The sequence below is a fragment of the Lytechinus variegatus genome, chromosome 14 (assembly GCF_018143015.1).
Source record: "Lytechinus variegatus isolate NC3 chromosome 14, Lvar_3.0, whole genome shotgun sequence".
NCBI lineage: Eukaryota > Metazoa > Echinodermata > Echinoidea > Temnopleuroida > Toxopneustidae > Lytechinus > Lytechinus variegatus.
In genome coordinates this window covers 9,518,892-9,541,038 of record NC_054753.1, presented here as the reverse complement: position 1 = coordinate 9,541,038, position 22,147 = coordinate 9,518,892, and the positions used below count along the sequence as shown (strand labels likewise).

The window sequence follows — 22,147 nt, the reverse complement described above, 5'->3', positions numbered from 1 at the left end:
AGACCATGAAGCTTCGTACGTTTGAATCCATACATAAAACTGTTTCTCACTCTATCACAGCAATTGATGTACATGTAATCCTCGAAGCATTATAAAACAAGGCCGTTAAACAATGATTATGTTATGTTTATGTTTTTGAATTAGTGATTATATGCAATGATTTAATAATTTTTCATAATTTTTCTCCATTCGTTTATACATCATGACCATTACCAAATGTATGTATTTTACTCTGATATACATGTATGTATATATATATGTATTATTTCAATCAATATCAGGTGCGTCTGGTCAGGTATGGGGAGGAAGGTCTGCGGACCATAGTTATTAAGTTAACTTTTTCCATACCCTGGCAGCTTGACCAGACGCACCTGATACAACGTAATTTTGTCTTGAATTTTATATTATGATCTGTATGACTCTATTGCATTTTGTATTCACTTGTTTGTAATATTTTATTTGATTCTGTATGCCGAATGAAATAATAATGATAATAATAATAACAATAATAATAAAAGGGGATGAGATGGCTTATCAGAAATACCTAACATGGCAATATATCTCTCTGGCATAGCTACTGGGCAAGTTGGATTACCTGATCTAGCGATGAACACTGTGTGACCTTGGCGGTACTTATCGTTTTTCCTTCTTGGAACGTACAATGCCATATGATCATGGAAGAAGGATAAATCCCTCATACGAACAGATATGAGCTCGTCGCACCTCAACATACCAGCGAAAGCTACCAAGCATATGAATAGAAGACGGAGATCAAAAGCAGATGCGTCCTGGCCCCCTTTATCTGCTACCAGCTGAGCCAAGTCTGAAGATGATACTGGTTCTTTTGGTGATTTTGGTTTAGCGAGACTTCGACGAGATCCTTCAACTGCCAGTTTGACGATAGAGCTATCAGTAGGAGATGGTGAGATATCCAGGGTGACCAGACGTCCCGTATTTCCCGGGATTGTCCCGTATTTTGCTTGTTTGTCCCGGCGTCCCGACAAACCCTTCCCGGGACGCCTATTTGTCCCGTATTTCAGAATATTGAACAAAATGTATTTAAAAGTGACGAATTTTCATCAAAACAACCAACAGATGACGAAACAGAGACAACAATATTAATCGATAAATAAACTTGCAAGTTCTGCGGTGATTTTCTTGCTAACCCAATACATCGCAAACGAACTTGCCTCCTGCCATCGTGTGGCTAGGCATGTAGGATCGGAGCAGATTCTCTCCACCAAACATGCCAAAATAATAAAAAAAATCGGCGGGAAATTTGTATGAGTATGACTATATTATCATGATTATGGGTTCTCAGATTACTGATTTGAAGATATAATCTCGGAGGAACAAGTTATTGAGTTTTCATAACTAGCATGACTAGATCTAGTTGTTTCAGCTTTCGCTTCGAGTCTAATTGTTGTGTATGATGCCGCGATGTTTCATCTAATTTTTAAGTAAAAAAAATCACTTTTTATCATTCATTTCTATTTTTTTTATAATATAATTATTTGTAAAACACCAAATATTAATATGATTTTTGTTAGATGATTGGATTTTTTTTTTGCTTGAAGTTTGAACTTTTTTCCTCCTTTTTTTATCCTTCCTGCTTGCCTATATTTGTTCCATCAATCTTTATTTCCTCTTTGTCTTTCTTGATCCTTTCTCTCTCTCTCTCTCTCTGTTTATTTTTTCTTTCTTTCCTCCTTTTTCTTACCCGTCTTCTTTATTTCCCTTTTTTATATTCTTTCTTTCTTAAAACTTTTTTCTCCCCCTCCCTTCCTCTCCTTTTTCTTTTAATTCTTTCTCTTCTTCCATTATGTTTTCATTGCCTCCTCACTTCGATTCTTTCTCCCTCTCTTTCCTCCTTTCTTTAATTCTTCATTTTATTTTTTAGTTTCCCTTATTCTTTCTCTCCCTCCCTCCCTTAATTTCTTCCTTCCTTTCCTCCTCCCTTACTGCTTTCCTTCTTTCTTTGTTGGCTTCTTTCTTTCAAAGAATGAAGGAAACATTATTCTTGCCTCATTCTTTCTTTCCTCCTCCTTTTTCTTACTTTTTCCTTCTCTCCTTTATATAGTCTTTCACACATTGTATTCCTCTTCCATTCCTTTCCTTTTCTCTCTTTTTTTCTTCCTTTCATCCTTTATTGTAACTTTCTTTTATTCTTTTTTTTTAATTTTTGCCTTCATTTTCCCCTTATTTTTTTTTCTTTCTTCTCAATTCATCTCTTTTCTTTCTCTCCTTCATTCTTTTGTTCACCCTCCCTTCTAATTCTTTATAATTTTTCATAGGCGTAACACTGTGTAGCCTTCTTTGTTGATCTTTTTTGTCGATTGTCCCTTATTTCATTTTATGAAATCTGGTCACCCTGGAGATATCAGCCAGAGTGTGTGCCCAACGTATACTATAAATGGCGGTGTCTATCGGAGAAATGCTTGCTGAGGATTTCGCCAAGTGTTGAACGTATAAGGCTAGATGTACCAGCTTCACGGGAAATGCCTGTAGATCATGTTGTGCTGCGAATAGCTTCCAACGCTTCCAGCCACCCAAGTACTTGTCCATTGTAGTAGGTGCCTTTGACTTTAAAACGGAATCTTGCAGAGAGGACGTTAACTCAAGAAGATACTTGTTGGTTGTAATCTTTGTGTCTGAAGAAAATTCGGCCCATGTTCCAGAGATAAGAACATCTGAAAAAGAAATGGCAGTAAATGAACTTGCAACTGGAGATAATTTTGACTAGGTTGTGGATGTGTATAAATGCTATCATTGCTTTCTTTGATATCACCAAAAACAAAAAATTATACTTCAAAGTTGAAAATATTTGCAACACTCGCTATCGATTAGATTCATTGTCTAAAGATGAACATTGCTAAAGATTTATCGATTAAAATGTTAAAGACAATTGCTCGAATTACATGAATTATGAATGATATAGTTTCGCCGGTTTGGCTAAACATGATTTTGATAATGTCGTAGGTATTAGTCTAAAAAACAATGAATCTAATCGACAGCCAATCTTTGGCTCTGAATATCAGCAGATAATGCATATAATATATCAAATTCATTATCCAAATATAACTCACTCCGGCAACAATACAAGTACATACGTTTTCATAACGCCAATCTTTGTATAAGCATATGCCGCTCATGGGCTAAAATCCGTAACTGTCTCTGTATAAGATCCATTACTATTCTGTATAAGCATGTGCCGCTCATGCGCTAAAATCCATAACTGTCTTTGTATAAGATCCATTATTATTTTGTATAAGCATGTGCCGCTCATAGGCTAAAATCCATAACTGTCTTTGTAAAAGATCATAACTGTTTTGAATAAGCATGTGCCGCTCATGGGCTAAAATCCATAACTGTTCTGTATAAACATGTGCCACTCATGGGCTAAGATCCATAACTGTCTCTCATGGACTGGATATACTTCGAATGCAAAATAGTGTTATTTAGGAAAATCAAATGAATCATACCGTACAAAATGACAATTCTGTCTCTAATGGATCCGAAATTTACAAAAAGCTATAATGTATCACCCAATCATAAAGTTTTTTTTTGTCTGAACCTTCAGAATTAATTCAGATTACCATATTGTCGCTCGTGGACAGCAATGGACTCATGCCATTCGAAAGTCATATCTCAAAGCGATTAATTTGAAAGGAAGGGGACCGTTAAACAAACGCTTGCCTGGTTTGTAAATAATAGCCTGCCCTCTGCCTAGTGTGCATAAATCTTGAATGGTAGGCAGTACGATGTGTGCTGACAAAAATTTCCGAAAATGACCGATGTCTGGCGAAAGGACTGGCCAAAAGGCAGCCGAGGGCCATTGAGGCACTATTACAGTACCGATTGCTTTACATTTCATCATGTGTTTTACGGCGTTCAATACTACAGATACCGGTGGGCATACCCAATTGTTCTCCCCGGCCCAGTCTTGTGTGAAACAATCGGCAGCTTCGCAACCGGGATTCCAGTACCTCGAATTGAAACGTGGTAATTGTGAATTATAATGTGATGCAAACCTATCTACCGAGTGTGGACCGAAACATCTATCGAGCATGACAAATACTTTACGATTTAAAGACCAATCGTCTGGATCAATGATTCTACTTAATTCATCTGCCCGCTGATTTGACTCGCGCGGAAGCCATTCTGGCTCGATAGTAACATTGAATTCGAGACATGTGTTGTATAATTGAATACTCAAATCATGCAAAGAAGAATTAGTACTACCAACTGAAATTATTCTGCATGCGTTTTGACTGTCGGAATACCATTTCAACTTTTGACCAGATAGTTTTGTTCCTAAAGATCTTAGAACATAAAGAATAGCACGAAGTTCACGGTTTGTTGAACTTTCTTTTTGTTCTGATTCGGACCAAAGACTAGAACAGATTGAGTCATTGAATTGGACTGAAAAGCCTCCATAACCTGAATCGCTAGCGTCTGAATATACTGCTGACGTAGCAGAAAGAAAAGGCTTGATGGGTTGCCCATTGACGGAAGCCAAATTTTTGTGCCAAAATTCAAGTTCGACCTTAGTACCTGCCGACAACAAAACTCTACTTGACCAAGAATCACGTGACTCTATAGTCCTGTACATATGTCTTGTGTCCTGGTGAGGGACCCAATGGCTTCGAATGCTGAAATGATTAAACCAGCAGTGCGTGCAATTTCTCGAACAGAGACAAATTGGGTGGGGGCATTCAAAAGATAACTGATGGAATCTTGTATTTTCTGTATCTTTTTCTCTGGTAGGGAGAATTGCATAGAAACTGTATCAATCAGTAAGCCTAACCATTGACCCGATTGTTTAGGAGTAAAAAAGCTTTTAGACTCGCTGACTTTAAGCCCTGACAAAGCCAAGTCTTTCTGAACAATCTGACTAGCAGCGAGAGCAGATACCCTATTGGCATGACCTGAAATTCCATCGTCAATATAAAGAATTGCACTATGGCCCATAGACCGCCACCTTGTGACTAATGGCCTTAGCATTTTTGTGAAACAATGGCTAGCTGTATTGAGACCGAATGGTAAAACAGAAAATGTAAAATAACGGGTGCCAGACTCCCCAAATTTCCAGCTAAAACCTAAAAACATCTGATGTGGCTCATATATATCTATATGGTGATAACCAGATTCCAAATCGAAAGTGAAGAAAAAGAAATTACGTGAAAACATGTCCGCCAAAATTTGAAGATCCTCGTATTTGAACCCCGGGGGGGCCACTTCCATTCACGAGTGGATACCATGCGCGACCATGGGGTCTCGAAAAGCACCCTAAACACGTAATTTTCATATTCTTAAAATGCACCCCTTAACAAGTATTGGTGTGTGAAACCCATCCCTTAACAAGTATTGGAAACAAAACTCTTGGCAAATATTCCCTGAAATGAACCCCTAAACAAGTACAGGAATGTTTTATTGTTTATACGGGTCCTTTGGTCGTCGGCTTTATCCTATTTAGTTTAGTACGACCCAACCGTCTACACCTCGCGCAAATCGGACTCTAAACACGAAGTGTTGAGGCAAAAAGGACATCCTTTATAAAACATTTTAATTTTGTTTTATCATCCCCGCAAATTCGACCCTAAACACGTAATTTTCCTGGCGAAATAGATACCCTTTTTTCATTATTTTTGTGTTTTTGACACCCTTATCACGTTACGTACGTAACGTGCCCTATCGTGAAAAAGACATCCTTTTTACGTGTTTTTTGGTCGCGCATGGTATCCACTCGTCAATGTAAGTGGCCCCCCCGGATTTGAACTTAGTAACATGGGTGAATTGATTTACGTGTCTCAAGTCTAACACAAGTCGAAGTTTCTTTCCTTCCGATACCGTTAACGGGTTAACAACATATGGTGGAGAAAAATGCTCCTTTATACTTCCCGTTTCTAGGAGCTTTTCGATGGCTTTTACAACAAAATCGGAATGATTTAGGCTAGATCTGTTATTTTTCAAATATGCCCTAGGTGGTAGGGTCTTGAACGGAATAACATAACCGTGATTTAAGATGTCTTTCACAAATGTTGGTGGATTAAAATTATCATACCAGTATTTACATCGTTTCAAACGGCCTACAACCCCAACAAGGAGGATTTAATCTCGTAATCTTTTCCAAATGATAAACAAGTATTTTCTGTACTTATCTTTTCAATTTTAATGTTTGTTTCCTCCCTGAGGGGCACCTCCGCTTCTCTGAGGACACTGGAACTGAAGATGTCCGATCTGTCCGCAAGACCAACATGTTTGGTAGCCGAAATAGGGCCGTGTGCTGAGACGCTGGAACTGGATGGGCTTGGGGATGGCAATGTTCTGCTATGATACAGTAGCTGATGTGAAGGGACGAAAATTGGGACGACCTCTGGTGGGACGCTTACTGCGCTGTCGCTCCTTTTCGCGTCGTTTGTAGCCGGCTTCTCGAACGGCCTTAGAAAGACGCTTGTCGTCTTCCGAGTCGCTAGCGAGATCATCAGAAATATAGCAGTTAACAGTATCCCAGCCATGGCTATCTGCTATTTTCAGGATTTTTTGACGTTTGTCAATAAGCTCGATACCTTCTGAAAGAATGTCCTTTGCCCTCTGGAACTTTCCGTTGTCGATAGATTTGGTGGCTTCTTCAATTTTTCCACGCACGTCTTCGTTGTGATCGAATTGGCGCTGACAGCCTTTTTTCTTTAAGGTTTTAGAGTTTGTCTTAGCACGCTTTACTGCAGCGTCGAGCTGCAGACTGGATTCTTCGGTTAATTCTCGTTTCAGTTTTTCCAATTTAGAATCTAGGACTGTGGCAACAAAGTCCAGATTCACCAATGCTGCATTGGGGTTAGGGTTACTGCACTCGGCCTGCGCGTTGGCATCCATGGACGTAAGTATGTAGTGGCTGATCGTAAGCGGAAAAATGCTTCTGGTCTGTATGGTGTGATGACCGCGACTGAAAGCTAACCCGAATTCTCCCTTCCACCTAACATAGCAACAATAGCATGTTGCGTAATCACATGCAAATCAACATTCCCCCTCAAATGTGACTCGACATACCGAAATGAGAGACAAGTCGCAAATGAAAATTCCTAGAAATTCGACAAACTAATAAAAAAGTCAAAATTTTGAAGATTTTTTTTTTTTTCATTTTTAGATTCTTCCATGTTTCATAATTACTGTGTGAAAAAAATGAGTGAATTTGATGACGGGAAAGTGATAAAAAACAGTTTTTCTGCGAGTGTTTTTTTTCGGTCAGTTCGAAATTTTTTTATACTTGGCACGCTCGATTTCATCGAATTTCGCTTCATACTAAGCTCCGCCCCTAGCAACGTAACGCCATTGTTGATTGGCTATTCATTTAAACTCAAGTACAGCTGGCGGCGTCCGCCGACCGTCCGCTCGATCGATCGGTTCAATGAGCCTCAAAAGAAAGATCAAAAGCATCGCTTTCAATAGGTATTCTGAAATTGAAAAGGGGGCTTCTGAAAGTTAACAAACGGGATTCAACTTCTAAAGGGCTATTTTTTGTAATAATGGTAGTTGGTACTAGGCGGGGGCGTTAGCGATAGATTGATAGGCCTACCTGATTTAGAGTGTATAGCTAGCTTGTCTCGCGAAAAAGGTCATGCGTAAACGCAAAGTGTTTATATAACACGGTTTGTTGGCGAGGATTAATTTCATAAAACATAACATGGACATGTTGAAGATTCTCTTTATTATTTGCAAGTGATCGGGATGTTTCGATGAGAAAACTCTAATTTCAAAATAAAGGGTTTAAAATACATAAAAGTGTTGTATGTTCGCGAATGTGGGTTAATTGATCTGCAGTAGAAAAAAGTTCATCATGAAAGCTTTGTGGGCTTTATTATTTCCAACTATTTTTGCCTTCAATTTTTTTATCATGTTTGAATGAACGATAGAGAAAGAAATAAATGTCAGAACTTCGACAACTGAGGCACGGATCCAGGGGATGGCACGTCCCCCCCCCCCCCCCGAGAAGAAAAAAAACAAAATTTTAATGTAAAAATGCCATTGAAGCCGAGATGTACCCCGGGATGTACCCCTTTTTGAAATCGAAGACTTCTATTCTTTTTTTTTTGCTTGTCAGTTTTTTGGCGGGTACGAAGTATCTAAAAAAAAAATCCTTTTTTGGTAAATCCTGGATCCGCCCCTGACTTTGACAAATGAAATATGGGACCATGCAGTAGGCCTGCATTTTTAATTTTTGGATAATGGTATACGGGTCTTACGATATTGATTGAAAATATTAGTCATTTAAAATACACCTATTGAAATTATCATTTCCTAAAAGTCATTGTCACGTTGTCCCATTCGACTTTACCCAGATCTATTCTCTTTCCCTCTCTGTTATTCTCTTACCTTCTTCTTTCGTCTTTCTTGTGTTTTATTTTTTCCTTTCTACTGCTCCCCCTTTTCGTTCGCAATTTTCTTTCAGATCAGTCGGTCTCTTCTTTCTAAATCTCCCCCCCCCCCTTATTCTTCCTCAACCCCTTTCTCTTCTTTAATCTTATTCGTTAATTCCTCTTCTGTTTTCCGTTCTTTTCCCCTTTCGATCTCTTTTTTTCTATGTCGATTATTTTCTCCTCTTTTTTTTCTTCTCTCTGCCCTTTCTTCACCCTCCACCTTTCCCCCCTATTTTCACCTTTTCTTCTTTTTCGTTTCTATTCACATAATTCTGTTTCTCGTTCTTCTCTCTTTTTCTTTCTTCTTTCCTTCCGTCTTTTCTCCCTCCCTCACCCACCGCCTCATTCCTCTTCCTTTTATCTTCGTTCCTCCTTAATAATTTATAATATTATTTTTGTTTTCGTTCTCCCTCTCACCTGCTCATCCCCACGATCTTATTCCTCCCCCTCCATTTCTATTTTCTTCCTCTTTACCTCATTTCTTCCCCCTTTCCTTCTTTCTCTTTCTTGCTCATCCGAACGTCTTATTCCTCTTCTTTTCCCCTCTTATTTTTTGTTGTTCTATATCCTTCTTCTCCCGTTCGATCTTCTATTTTTTTTATATCACAGCCGTTCTTTATTCTTCCTTGCCACATCCATCGTCTTTTCCTCCACTCCCTTTTTCTTCTTGTTCTTATCTTTGTTTTATCCTCTTCATATTTCGGTTTATCGTTCTTTCCCAGTTTGATCTTCTCTTTTGTGTGTGTAAGCAAGTGCCATTTTTCGTATGCCAATTTCTACCCCCAAATGCCATCACAAACGTGTTCTGTACGTGCAGCCCATTTCACTCCCGAGAATTAAGGGCCCGTTTTTATTCCGTTAAAGGGACCCCTTTGCTTTCTGATATAGGTGACCTTTCTCTTATCAGTGCCCCTTTTACCCAAATAAAGTGCCCCTTACCAACACGCTGTGCTTCTTTCACCTGGGAAGGACAAGTTTTGTCACGGTGTATAACGAGTGCCCCTTTTAAACAAGAAATAAAGCAATATTCTGAGGGAAAAAATAATCATACGTGCATTAGTAAGTTTCATGTGTCAGGTGAGTGGGTAGATGAGTACAGATGGGGGATTCTCCCCCCCCCCCCAAAAAAACAACAAAAATCACAAGCAAGAAAAAAGAAAGAATAAGAGAAGGAAAGAGAGATATGACATTATTCTGAATAGGCCTATGTAAAAATCTAACACAAATTGGATTTTCGTTAGAAAAAAAAGTTGATATTTGCTCGCTCGCAGCGTCGATACTACAGCCAATAAAAAAAAAATCGCTCACCACACTACTGTAGATGCCTTTCTTTAAAAAAAAAAAGATTTAGTGCCCTTTTAACGAGAAGGAGCCATTTTTCCTAGTGCCCCCCCCCCCCCTCTCCCTTCAAATTCGCTCCAACGCCCCTGAAGTAAAGTGCTTCAAAGGGCTTGTGATTATAATTTTTAATCTACATAAAATCAAAAGCAATAGAACGGGCTGTGGCAGAGAAATAAAAACAAAGGATCCCCCTTATCCTTTCATTCCCGCCCGTGCTTTAAAGAGATTTTAATGTGTGCCTTTTAATTATCTTATTTTATCCAAGAGTTTATAGGCTAAGATTTCGCTGGTTTGACGGTTAGTAATGGCGAAATGAAAGCCAAGCACAAGAACTGTGAATTGTTTCTGTAGAAGGATCAAAGGAGATCAGCGCTTTGTAACTTTGGAAAAAGCTCTAAACAAGAAGTAATTATCATTATTAACCCAAGCTCATAACCCGTAGTTTGGGAGGCCAGAACCTCGTAACACAAAGGCTAACAATCAATTGTGAATACGAAAGTACAATTGGTTGGTGCCGTAATCACCTTTACTGTATAAACAGACCGCGCCGGCGCTGGGCGGCCGGCCGTCGGATCGACCGTTGTCTGGATTTTGTATGTTACTCGCGCGCTACGTCCGGGCTTTTGTTATTTCAAAACGTGCTAAGTGTCGATCATCAACTCAGAAATGGCGTGTTCAGTGCGATATCAAAAGTCGAGACTGCATTTAAAGACGGAATTAGCGAAAAGGAGCGAGGAATGGGAATGAATAAGCAAGAACAGGGCAGAAAGAGAGAGGGATGATAGGAATTAGCAAAAACAGGGGAGGAAGAGAGGGATGGGAAGGAATAAGCGAAAACGGGGGGGGGGGGGAGGGGTGGGAAGGAATAAGCAAAAACGGCAGAAAGAGAGAGGGATGATAGGAATTAGCGAAAACAGGGGAGGAAAAGAGGGATGGGAAGGAATAAGCGAAAACGGGGGGGGGGGGGGGGTGGGAAGGAATAAGCAAAAATGGCAGAAAGAGAGAGGGCTGATAGGAATTAGCGAAAACAGGGGTGATGGGAAGGAATAGGCAAAAACAGGGCAGAAAGAGAGAGGTATGGGAAGGAATTAGCGAAAACAGGGGAGGAAGAGAGGGATGGGAAGGAATAAGCGAAAACAGGGGGGATGGGAAGGAATAGGCAAAAACAGGGCAGAAAGAGAGAGGTATGGGAAGGAATTAGCGAAAACAGGGGAGGAAGAGAGGGATGGGAAGGAATAAGCGAAAACGGGGGGGGGGGGTGGGAAGGAATAAGCAAAAACGGCAGAAAGAGAGAGGGATGATAGGAATTAGCGAAAACAGGGGAGGAAGAGAGGGATGGGAAGGAATAAGCGAAAACAGGGGGGATGGGAAGGAATAGGCAAAAACAGGGCAGAAAGAGAGAGGTATGGGAAGGAATTAGCGAAAACAGGGGGGGGGGTGGGAAGGAATTAACGTAAACAAGGGAGAGAGGGATGGGAAGGAATTAGCGAAAACAAGGGAGAGAGGGATAGGAAGGAATTAGCGAAAACAAAGACAAGAGCAAGGGGATCGGTATTATACAGTGATAACATGAGAAAAAAAATATGACACAGCTTTTATTGATTCTGTTGTCCTTTCTCTAAAATTTCAATTTTCTTCTTGTAAAAATAATATCAGTGGTGTAACAGGCAGGGGGGCAGGCTGCCCTTGCTGATTTCATCGCCATAATATAATTAAAAACGGTGGGGGCGGAATTAAGAAAGGGAACAAAAAGAGGAAAGGGAAAGAAAGCGAGGATAGGGGAAAGGAGAAATGGAAACGGAAAAGTGAAAGTGAAAAAAAAACAATGGAGGATCCAGGGAGGGGGGGGGCCTAATATTTGAAAAATAAAAGAACGAAAAGGCGCCGCTTAAAAAATGAAGGAAAGAAAAGAACATTTTGACAGGGTCAGACTTTACCCCTTTTTCAATTTGTACTTTTATGGCGCCGGTGAAGTACAAAAATATGTATGCCGCTCGGCATTACGCCCCCCCCCCCCCCTTCGCCAAAAGCTGGATCCGCCTATGAATAAGTAAGAAAAACATACAAAGCGGGAAAGGAAGGAAAGAACATGTGAGAAAGAACAAATCATTCCATTATGCTAGCGTGATTAGTCAGAAAGGGAAATAAATGACAAAGATGCACAAAATAGCAAACATTTAACGGCGGGAAATCAAGCTGAGGTAGAATGGAATGAGTCAAAAGTTCGATTGGAAAATTAACAAAACGGACAAAGAAAACAGAGAACTATAAACACAACCGGGTTGTCTTGTTTTAATGTTTGAATCATACTTGCAATTAGATTTAAAATGGCGGCTAGTTTTAAGGTTTAAAATGAGACTTGGTGATTTTATTATTCATTTTAAATCTATTTATTATTATTATTACGTTTTTCTCTTTCTCTTTTAGGGGATCTCTCTCCTCCAAAATAAATCATTCAATCTTACAAAGGCTTTTGCATGGTCTCATTCTTTATCTGTTACTGTGTTAGAATAAAATATTGGTTGTGCTTGATTTGATCCGAATCAGCATTCATGTTGGAGGTGCCATGGCCGAGCTGTGTCTGGCTATACATGGAGAGCGCGGTCAGGCGCCGATCCCCGCGGCTACGACATTTTTGCTCTTATATCCTGCATTCAGATACATGGAAATCCTTTACGCATTATTTGTAACTTGGTGTGCACTTGTTTGTTTAAAAAGTGAAAGCGTATCTTCCCTAATCCATCCTCTGTTGGAAATTATGATGGGACTTAATTACTCATGGTACCTCCTGGCTCTTTTTGTTGTAGAATTAAGACGTTTATGTCAAGGTTTTTTTTTCTCTGCATCACTATTAGAATCACTTTAACCTTTTTTTCATTATACCTTTCTGTATTTTGTTCTAATTTTGAATCATTTCAATGCTGTATACCCCCCCCATGATGGGTACGATATTGAACCCATTTATTGAACAAATTATTCACGTTTTTACTCACACTGTCTCAATCTAACTTAAATATTAATAAAACATGAGCACATAAGTAAAGGTGAGGTACGAATTATTTTGAAGGCCCATCTTACCATTTTACAAGGGATATTTTTTTAGAACACGCGGTTAAAGTTCAGGTCATAATGACACGCTTGATAGACTACATGTCACGAGTCCGGGTAAGAGTAAACGCCATCGACATTCAAACAAGCCGATGGCACAATCCCTCCTCCATGGTTTTAGGTCCAACTTTTTAACCCCGCCTTTTATTTCATTAATAAGGGAGATCATGGCATTCTTTTTTTCTTTCACGAAGATTATTATAAAACCCCGGTTTAACTAATGATGTGTACGTAGACGATAATTGATTGACGTGGAACGTTGTTTCGTCTTGCAGTCGCGCGTGACTAACAAGTTGACTATTGTTCTCAATGCAGCCTCCTCATTGGTTAATCGTTTCGCCTTTTTTGGCACGCGGTTACTAGGGCCTTTCGGTTAGCTCGGCGGTGGCAAAATATATTTTTTTCATGGAGCAGGGTCAAAACGGAAGTCAAACTTCGAAGGCGTTTTTCTCTTGATTTTTATTTTCAAGAGCCCAATTCTTCCTCCATTCTAAAGCTAATATCTCCACTAATATTTACTCCTAAGGGTCGAGTGATATATCAAATTAAAGGTAAAGAAACGGGGAATAATAATCACTAAAAAAGTTGGATTTGAAAAATTCCGACTTGTCTCTCATTTCGGTATGCCGAGTCACAAATGAGATAACAATTCTCTTTCTATACAATGCTAACAGAATTTCACATTAATGCAAACATTATGAGATAGCAATTCTCTTTCTATACAATGCTAAGAGAATTTCACATTAATGCAGACATTATGGGCTTATGCAAGGTGAATTGGTCTTAAAGGTCAAGTCCACCCCAGAAATAATGTTGACTTGCATAAGTAGAAAAAAATCAAACAAGCATAACATTGAAATATTCATCAAAATCGGATGTAAATTAGGAAAGTTATGACTTTTAAAGTTTCGCTTATTTTCACAAACGGTTATATGCACAACTGACATGCAAATGAGAAAGTCGATGATGTCCATCACCATGATCACTCAAAATTTCTATTGTTTTTTGTTGTTTGAATAACATTTCTATTTTTACAGATTTGAAAATAAGGACACACTTGGCTGAACCATGAAATATTAAAGCAGTGGTATAATATCACATGTTCAGGGAGTGACTGATGTCAGAAGTCCCCTCATTTGCATACGGACCAGCATGGACCAGGATGTGAATATAACTGCTTTCGTGAAATTAAGCGAAACTTAATGTCATAACTTTCTTATTTCATATCCGATTTTGATGAAATTTTTAGTGTTATGCTTGTTAGTATCCCGTAATTAGTAACCATCTGGAATAAAATTATTTGAAATAGTTTTTTGACTGATTTGAGTACGTATGGGTGTCAACATTTACCAAAAAAGGTTAGGAGGAATACGGGTTGGGGAAAGTGCTTTTTTTCAAGGTCAAAGGTCAATTACCTTTTCATATATACTGTTTAATGGTAGCTCTGAGATGAAAAGGTGCAGGTTGTTGATCTTGGTTTCAAAATGCAGAGGTTCTTACAAGAAGATGAAATAAAATGAAATTAAGTACACAGAATGCATATAAATCCATACATTTCAAGGTCAAAGGTCAATGACCTTTTTACATAGGCTATATATCGTATAATGGTATCTCTGTGATAAAACGCTGCATGTTGGTGATTTTGGTGTCAAAAAGCAATTTTTGCAAGAAGATAAAAAGGCAGAAAATAATAAAGAATTATCGTTCACCTTTGATATCCAAAGTCAAAAGGTCAAAAGTTAATAGGCCTAAATATTTATATATATATCCATTCATGATTCCCCCCCCCCAAAAAAAAAAAGAAATGAATCCATTATATTCACATTTTCTTTGTGAATAATAAAAAGAAAGATAGCTATTTGTAATGAAAACTTGGATGTTTAATAATTTCACTCTGAAATAAGGATAAATAATGGCCATGAAAAATATATTCAGGGGTTAGAGGTCAATCAACTATGTCTATAACAGCGGGGAATTTAAGTAAATAGGTCGATAACTTGATTGTGGCATGTAGGTATATAGTGATTCTGATGGGAAAAAGACTGACCTGCGTTGAAAATGAACAGAAATTTAATAGGTGATTCCTTGACCAATGATGTCAAATACAAGTTCGAGGTGAAATTGAAATCAAATAGCACTCTTCAATATATATTGTAATGATGCATTGCCAAAAGTGTAAAAAAAATGTCTAAAGTAGCAACATTTATATATGCATTTTATAAATCTAAATCAAGGCACTAATTTTTCTGTAACAATAGGTCACCTCAAATACTACAATCAATACTATATACTATAACTTAATCTGTAAATGGAAGGATAGGCATCATCCAAGGAACATTTTCATATAGCCAGGGACATAGATGAAGAACTAAAATAAGGCAATCATTAAAGTGGCAGCTTTTGTCATAGTAAATGAAGTTAAGTGTCTCAACTTCATCAAAGAGTAATCAAACTCTTGAAAACCTTCTAAAATTTTCAGGACTTTGATAATAATAATAATAATAATAAAGGTATATTTACCCAGGGTAGCCACTTCAGTTCCGAAAACTGTTCTCCCAGCGGGCCCTGCTATTATCTGGCCCATTCAATGACAGCCTAATGTTCTGTCAAAGGATATCAGACCAGGATCTATATTATTACTGATATGTCCGGCTTGATACTCAAGAACTGGAAGTGGTGCTGTTAGGAGTGTTGTTAGGTCGATGGATGTGCACTTGTAAGCTAGTATCTCCTTTTTAATTTCATTATTATATGCTTAAATTTGTGCATGACAACAATCAGTTGTTCTGGACCAAATACATGATCCTTGTACAAATTGATACCTAGTAGAAATAGCATCATGGGTGACATACGGCAGGTAGAGGGCAGATATGAAGTTTTGTCCTGCAGCATAATAGCATCTCAAAGAGATTCTGGCAGCTCGCAATGAGAGGTAATTGATAATGATATGGGAATTCATCTTTGTTCATCTTTGTTGAATACATGTCATTTACTATGACAAAGCTGCAGCTCTAATGATGGCCTTCATTTCATCTTTATCGTCATCCCTCTGCTGATTGGAAATGCTCTCATATGATGCTAGCTGTGACATGAGAGTTAGACCTATCAATTTTCAGAAGATTAAGCTAATGAGATGAATGGACTACCGCTGGAGAGAAAAAGACACGACAACTTTGATTTAGATATTATGATGCATCAAATGCTGCTACAAAAAGATTAAAAAAAATCATTTCAAATTGTATACCGTACTCGATTTCATTTTTTTCATTGCTTTTGGCACTGCATCGCAGTATATGAATAAGTGTTATTCGGTTATCACCTTTTTTTAAAACTTAATTTCCACCGATATTTTGGAAAGAGTTCATTGATCTCTGACCCCTAAATATATTCTCCATGACCTTCATTACTTCAGACTGAAATTATGAAACCTCCATGTTTTGATTACAAATTAGCGATCTTTATTTACATTATCACAAATAAAATATGAACACATTGTTATTTTTTATGTCATACAGATTGTACACACACACATGTATGTATATACATGTATATGTTAAATAATATTTCATTGGATCTTGGAATTCAAGGGTGAAACTTTATTCTTAATACTGACTTTGGTGTTGTTTAATCTACTTGTAAAGATCTTTCCATTTTGGCACCAAGATCACGAACCTGCGATCTTTTATCTCAGAGATAACATTATCATTATCTTGTGTTAAAAATGATATTGACCTTTGTGCTTGAATTTTAAAGGTGAATGTCAATTCTCGATGCTTAATTTCATTTTATTTAATCTTCCTGTAAGAATTTGTGTATTTTGACACCAAGAATACCAACCTTCGCCGTTTTATCTTAGAGATACCATTATATAATATGGTATACAGTATAATGTATAAAAGGTCATTGACCTTTGGCCTTAAATTTCATTGGTGAATGTCAATTCTAAGTACTTGAATTCATTCTATTTTATCTTCTTGTTAGAATCTGTTTATTTTGACACCATGATCGCTAGCCTGTACCTTATCATCTCAGAGATACCATTATCATGATTATGCTATATGGTATATAATGTAAAAAAGGTCATTGGCCTTTGAAAGCCTTTGACCTTGAATTTTATCGGTGAATGTGCATTCTAGGTAATTAATTTTATTTTATTTGTTATTCTGGGAAGAATTTGTGCATTTTGACACCATTATCACCAATCTGCCATGTCTGCACCTTTCCATCTCAGAGATACCATTATCATGATTATACAGTATATATGAAAAGGTCATTGACCTTTGACCTTGAAAAAAGGGCACTTTCCCCAACCCGTATTCCTCCTAACTTTTTGGGGGGTAAATGTCGACACCCATACCTACTCAAATCGGTTGAAAAACCATTTCCAATAATTTTATTCCAGATTGGCTACTTTGGGATCTAATTTAGGGATACTATGGTGGATTTTTCTCTTTAAATTCAAATAAAATTTTTGTTTCTGTGGACTTGTCCTTTAAATATGTTATTCTTTAATGTTTAACATGGTTATTTGGAATATTCCATCGAGAAATAGATGGGTGACCCCTGTGTACTTAGTCTAAGGGGAATCTCAAAATGTAGTAGCCAAAATACAAAGTAAATTTGGAGAGGAAATACAAAACAAAAACAAAACAAAATTGAAATAAATGATAACAACAAAACATATTGTAACAAAATGAAAGATCCATCCAATGCTCAGCATGGTTGGAACGGCAAAGAGCGTAGAATGATCTTTAATCCATGTAAAATGTGTAGTCAGGATAGTAGCATGGGGAAATTCAGTAATCGGTTGTAATCGATTACGTACGGATTTTCTTTTAAGGGGCTGTGGCTGAGTCGTCTTAGGCGCTTGGTTATACATGGAAAGTCCGGGGTTCGATCCCCGGCCGCGACACCTATGCTCGTGAGCAAGACATTTAATCTACAATGCACTTTTATCCTGCTTTTAAATGAATAGAATACTGAAAATACTGAGATGAGTGAGGATACTGAAAGTACTGAACATGCTGAAATTACTGAGATACCGAAATACTAAATTACAGAGATACTGAATACTGGAATGACTGAGATAATGGAGATACGGAATGACGGACATATTGAAATCCATGAGATATAATCCAACTTACTGGGAAGGAACAAAGAGTCTGAAGTAAATAAGACAATAATGATGCGATTCATGATTATATAATTTACAGTGCCCTATGCCTTATTTTCCATATGTCAGATGTCTTACATTAGCCTTAGAATTATATTTTAAAAACATAATTCCATATTTATTTCTCAATGTGAACCTTCAACTTTGCGATTTAATTTCAGATCCCAATCTCAACATTTTTCACAACTTATAGATTTGTTTATTGGATTAAGTGCACGTATTTCACTTATCATTACCATATTATTATAGCTATTTATAAATATATTTGGAATTTATTTTGTAACGTGCTCTTATCTATAATAACCTTGTAAGTGCAATACACCAACATCAATTAAAATTAATTGTTACTTTACATTAATTGACTATTTCATTTCAATTGTGCAACTATGAAATTTATGTTTACATTGTAATCTTTGTTTGTATCAGTCTCCTGACTGTTTTAACAAGAAAGTATTTTGTACAATAAACCAAAATGATTGAATGAATGAAACCACGTTTCTTCAGCAGGAGAACTATATACACATTTATATATAAAAGAGGAAATGAAAAGTATTCTTTCTTGAAAGTGAGTGAAGTCCTGAAAAGGACTATAAACCAGATGAGATGAGCTGAATACGGCTTGAGTGGCGATGGTTTGAGAAGTAGTGAAGAGAATCACTTCACTTCATCCTGCTATTTCTCAAGCCATATTCAGCTCATCTCATCTTGTTTACAGTCCTTTTCAGGACTTCACTCCCTTTCAAGAAAGAATACTTCTAATTACATCTTTTCATCCTATATTTCAATTTCAATCTTTCTGCCTGTATTTCCTTCCTTTCTTCACATGGCGAACCGTAAACCTTCTCCACGTTAACGTTGTTGTTGTTATTGCTATTGTTGTTATCTTGGGTTTTTAGGCGTGAACCATTCAGATATGAATATTTACGATTATGATTTATGATTAACTTGTCTTATTTTGTGGTTATAAAATTTGATGCATTTGCATAAATAAATAACATGGAAATATAGCGTAATCTTTCAGCCAGACCAGGTCATTAAATAAAAACTTTCTGTGGAATAACACGTGTGTGTGTTTTGTGTTTTGTCAGTCGTGTATCAATCAGAAATGATTATTTACGTCTGGGACCGACCTTTAATGTCACCATTCGAAAGACGTGACCAGGGCTCGAACCTCTAACCTCTGCATCAATTTCTAACTTCCCAACAGCTTGGATTACAGGCGCACGCCACAACGCCCACGAGTAAGTATTAAGCTTAGTCTTTCATCTAGTCCTGGTTATTTAAAAAGTAATAAAAAAAAGAAAAAACTTCAAAGCTAAGACTACTCTTCAAAATTTAGACCCAGTAAAAGTTTTGGGTTACAGTGTTTTTATACAGCAAACCCAGCTCTTTTAAAAATATAAATCAAACAAAACATTAAGCTTAAAACTAAGACCCCAACATTTTGCAAAGTATAAAACCATGTGATAACGCATGTTTAGTTTTACCAGACCAGTTTGTTTAAAATATAAAAACAGAAAAACAAAACAAAGAAAGAAAACTATTTAAAATTAAAACCCTCTTCCAGCCAAAGATCCTAGAATAAAACATTTGTTTAAAACATTTTTTTCAGATTCAGTAATTTCTAATAGGAAAATCTCAAAACTAATAGCCCGATCATACATTTCATGTTGAAGAATGGTTGTGTTATTCCACAGGCATAAGAATAGGATTGAATTTAAGTTTTAAAGATTTCTTTTTTCTTTCATTTTTAAAATGACAAGGTCTGAAATAAAGACAACTCTACGCGCCATATAAACGAAAACAACAACAACAACGGGTCTGGAAAAAAGACAACTCTTGGAACCTTTGATGCAAATATTCACTGCTGAATGATACGCGCCATATAAGCTAAAACAACAACAACGTTTTATTAAAGATTCTTAGTTCAAAGGATTGTTGTCTTTTAGATTCTGTTCTGTTCTTAATGATTTTTGTTATTGTAAAATAACTTAGGTCTGGAGGAAAGCCTACGCTATATTTCCACGTTAAAAGGGAGAAGAGGAAAAAGAAGAAAAGAAAAGATACACAAAAGAAACAAAGAAAAGACAGAAGAAAGATTAGAAAAGAACAAGAATAAGAAAAGTAAAGAAAAAAAAAGATTTGTAAACAAAGAAAACAGAAAAAGGGGGAAAGAAAAAGAAGTAGATATGGTAGGAAAAGAGAGAAAACAGGAGCATGAGAAAAGAACAGAGACAAAGACAAAAATAAACAGAAAAGAAAACAAAAGGAGGAAAATGAGGGGTAAAAAGAAAGTAAAATATAGAAAAAAAAGGATGAAGGGAAAGAAGATTTCCATCCTCTCAAAGAAGGCTCCAAATTTAAGCAGTGGCAAAATGGTTATTTGACTGGTTGCAAACATACCACAAGACAGAAGAAGAAGTTATTCAATAATAAGATTATGGGTTTTTTGTTGTTTTGAAAGCACAGTTCATTAGTATACCCAGCTCTTCGATGAGCAGTTAAAAAAAATCAAAACCACACCATGCCAAGATTTAGCAGGGGGAAATTTAAGCACATTATACGAAGAAACAGGTAATTATGATTCTAAAGAGACGAAGATACTAATTATGGAGCAAGCACACATGCTCAAATTCTTCAGAATTATGAAATGACAGTATGTTATATAGTTGTATAGCAAAGTATCTACAGTACTTTATTTCTTGAAAGTAATCCCTGGTTGTGAAATAGTCCTTGTTTTTGACAAGCATTAGATTTTGAGGCCCTAGAGTGTAGTATTATAATATGGACCAACCGTTTAACTTGTTACTGCACTTGGTACTTTTGGGACGCACTGTATAGGCCGAAAAATAGAGCACATACCCTTCATTTGTGTGCGTTAGTATGTTTTATTTTGCGTTGGTTTTGCCTTATTTTTGTTTTTGCAACTTATGCTCTTTCTACTGATTTAATTTTTAAGAAAAAAGAAAATTGATGAAAAAATTTGAATAATCGAGAAAATATTTAGATAATCAGAAAAGGCGTAAATAGTCTTTAGAATGCAAACGGCGTTTTACATTAACATTAACCAACCGTTACTCAACATTAAAATAAGATTGTGGGGTCGTTTTTTATCATTTTTTTAAAGATTTGTTATTTTGAAATAACATGTCTCCCCATCTCTAATCAGCGCAGGGGAGGGAAGATGATAGTCTGGATGATCGGTGCAAAAAAATAGCAAGAATTGTTCAGATTGTGCAAGCATGACATTTGGCTGACAGGTAGAGTAAACAGTACTGAACCTTTTTTAGCAGGGGGTGCCAACCTGATCTCTTTTCGTACAGCAACAGTTGCTAGGTAACATATTTACCTCAGCATCCACCATTTTTGGGGTGTTATCTTCATTTCAAAAACTATAATTTGACTTCCAAGCGCCAAATCTACAATCACATATAGCAACGTTCTAACCATGTACAGTAACAGTTTCTAAGCGACACATTTTCCATAGCAACTACAGATAATATTCCTGAATACCACATCTGGTCATAATATTTGAATGAAAATTGTTAGAAAATTGGTCAAAGTATGAAACATGGGAGTAAAAACTATCTTATAAGCCTGAAAAAATCAGAAGCAGTCCAAATAATTACATCTGCATAATCATCGTATCTAGGTAATAAACCTAATTTTGATCCACAGTATTTGATTATATTTCTTCATACTTTTTATTCATACATGACAAAGCTAACACACCGACAAAACTCATCACTTGGTTATTGAATGTGCTTACTATTATTAGCATCCCGCCTGTTTATATGAAAATGTGACAGGGTATTGTAGTGGATGTACATGAAAAACTGGGAAAGACACTGACATTTTAGCTAGAATTAGCTAAAAAAGCTAAAATTTGATTGATAATTAGCTTCATTGGGAAGCAATGGCGATTAATGCCCACACATTTACTTGCAACCTGCTTGAAATGACTCTTTTCATCATTCTTACCCATTATATTTGAGCATCTATAAAAATAAACCTAATCATTCTGATCCCAAGTTTACTAGAAGCAATTGCCACTGTATGTATATCTGTTATTTGATCATTATGCTGGGCACTTGAGTCATTTACATAATTT

At 36.9% G+C, this 22,147-nt stretch overlaps 1 protein-coding gene across 1 annotated transcript; it reads right to left on the bottom strand.

Moving 5' to 3' along the window:
* Positions 1-6,330: 6,330 nt before the first annotated feature.
* On the bottom strand, positions 6,331-7,031 carry LOC121427925. The gene has a single exon (XM_041624502.1). The coding sequence runs from the start codon at positions 6,871-6,873 to the stop codon at positions 6,331-6,333; it is 543 nt and encodes a 180-aa protein (XP_041480436.1). The 5' UTR covers positions 6,874-7,031.
* Between the last annotated feature and the right edge of the window lie 15,116 nt (positions 7,032-22,147).

Excerpts from the sequence above, each read along its gene's own strand:
- LOC121427925 (XM_041624502.1), bottom strand. The coding sequence starts at position 6,873 with ATGGATGCCAACGCGCAGGCCGAGTGCAGTAACCCTAACCCCAATGCA.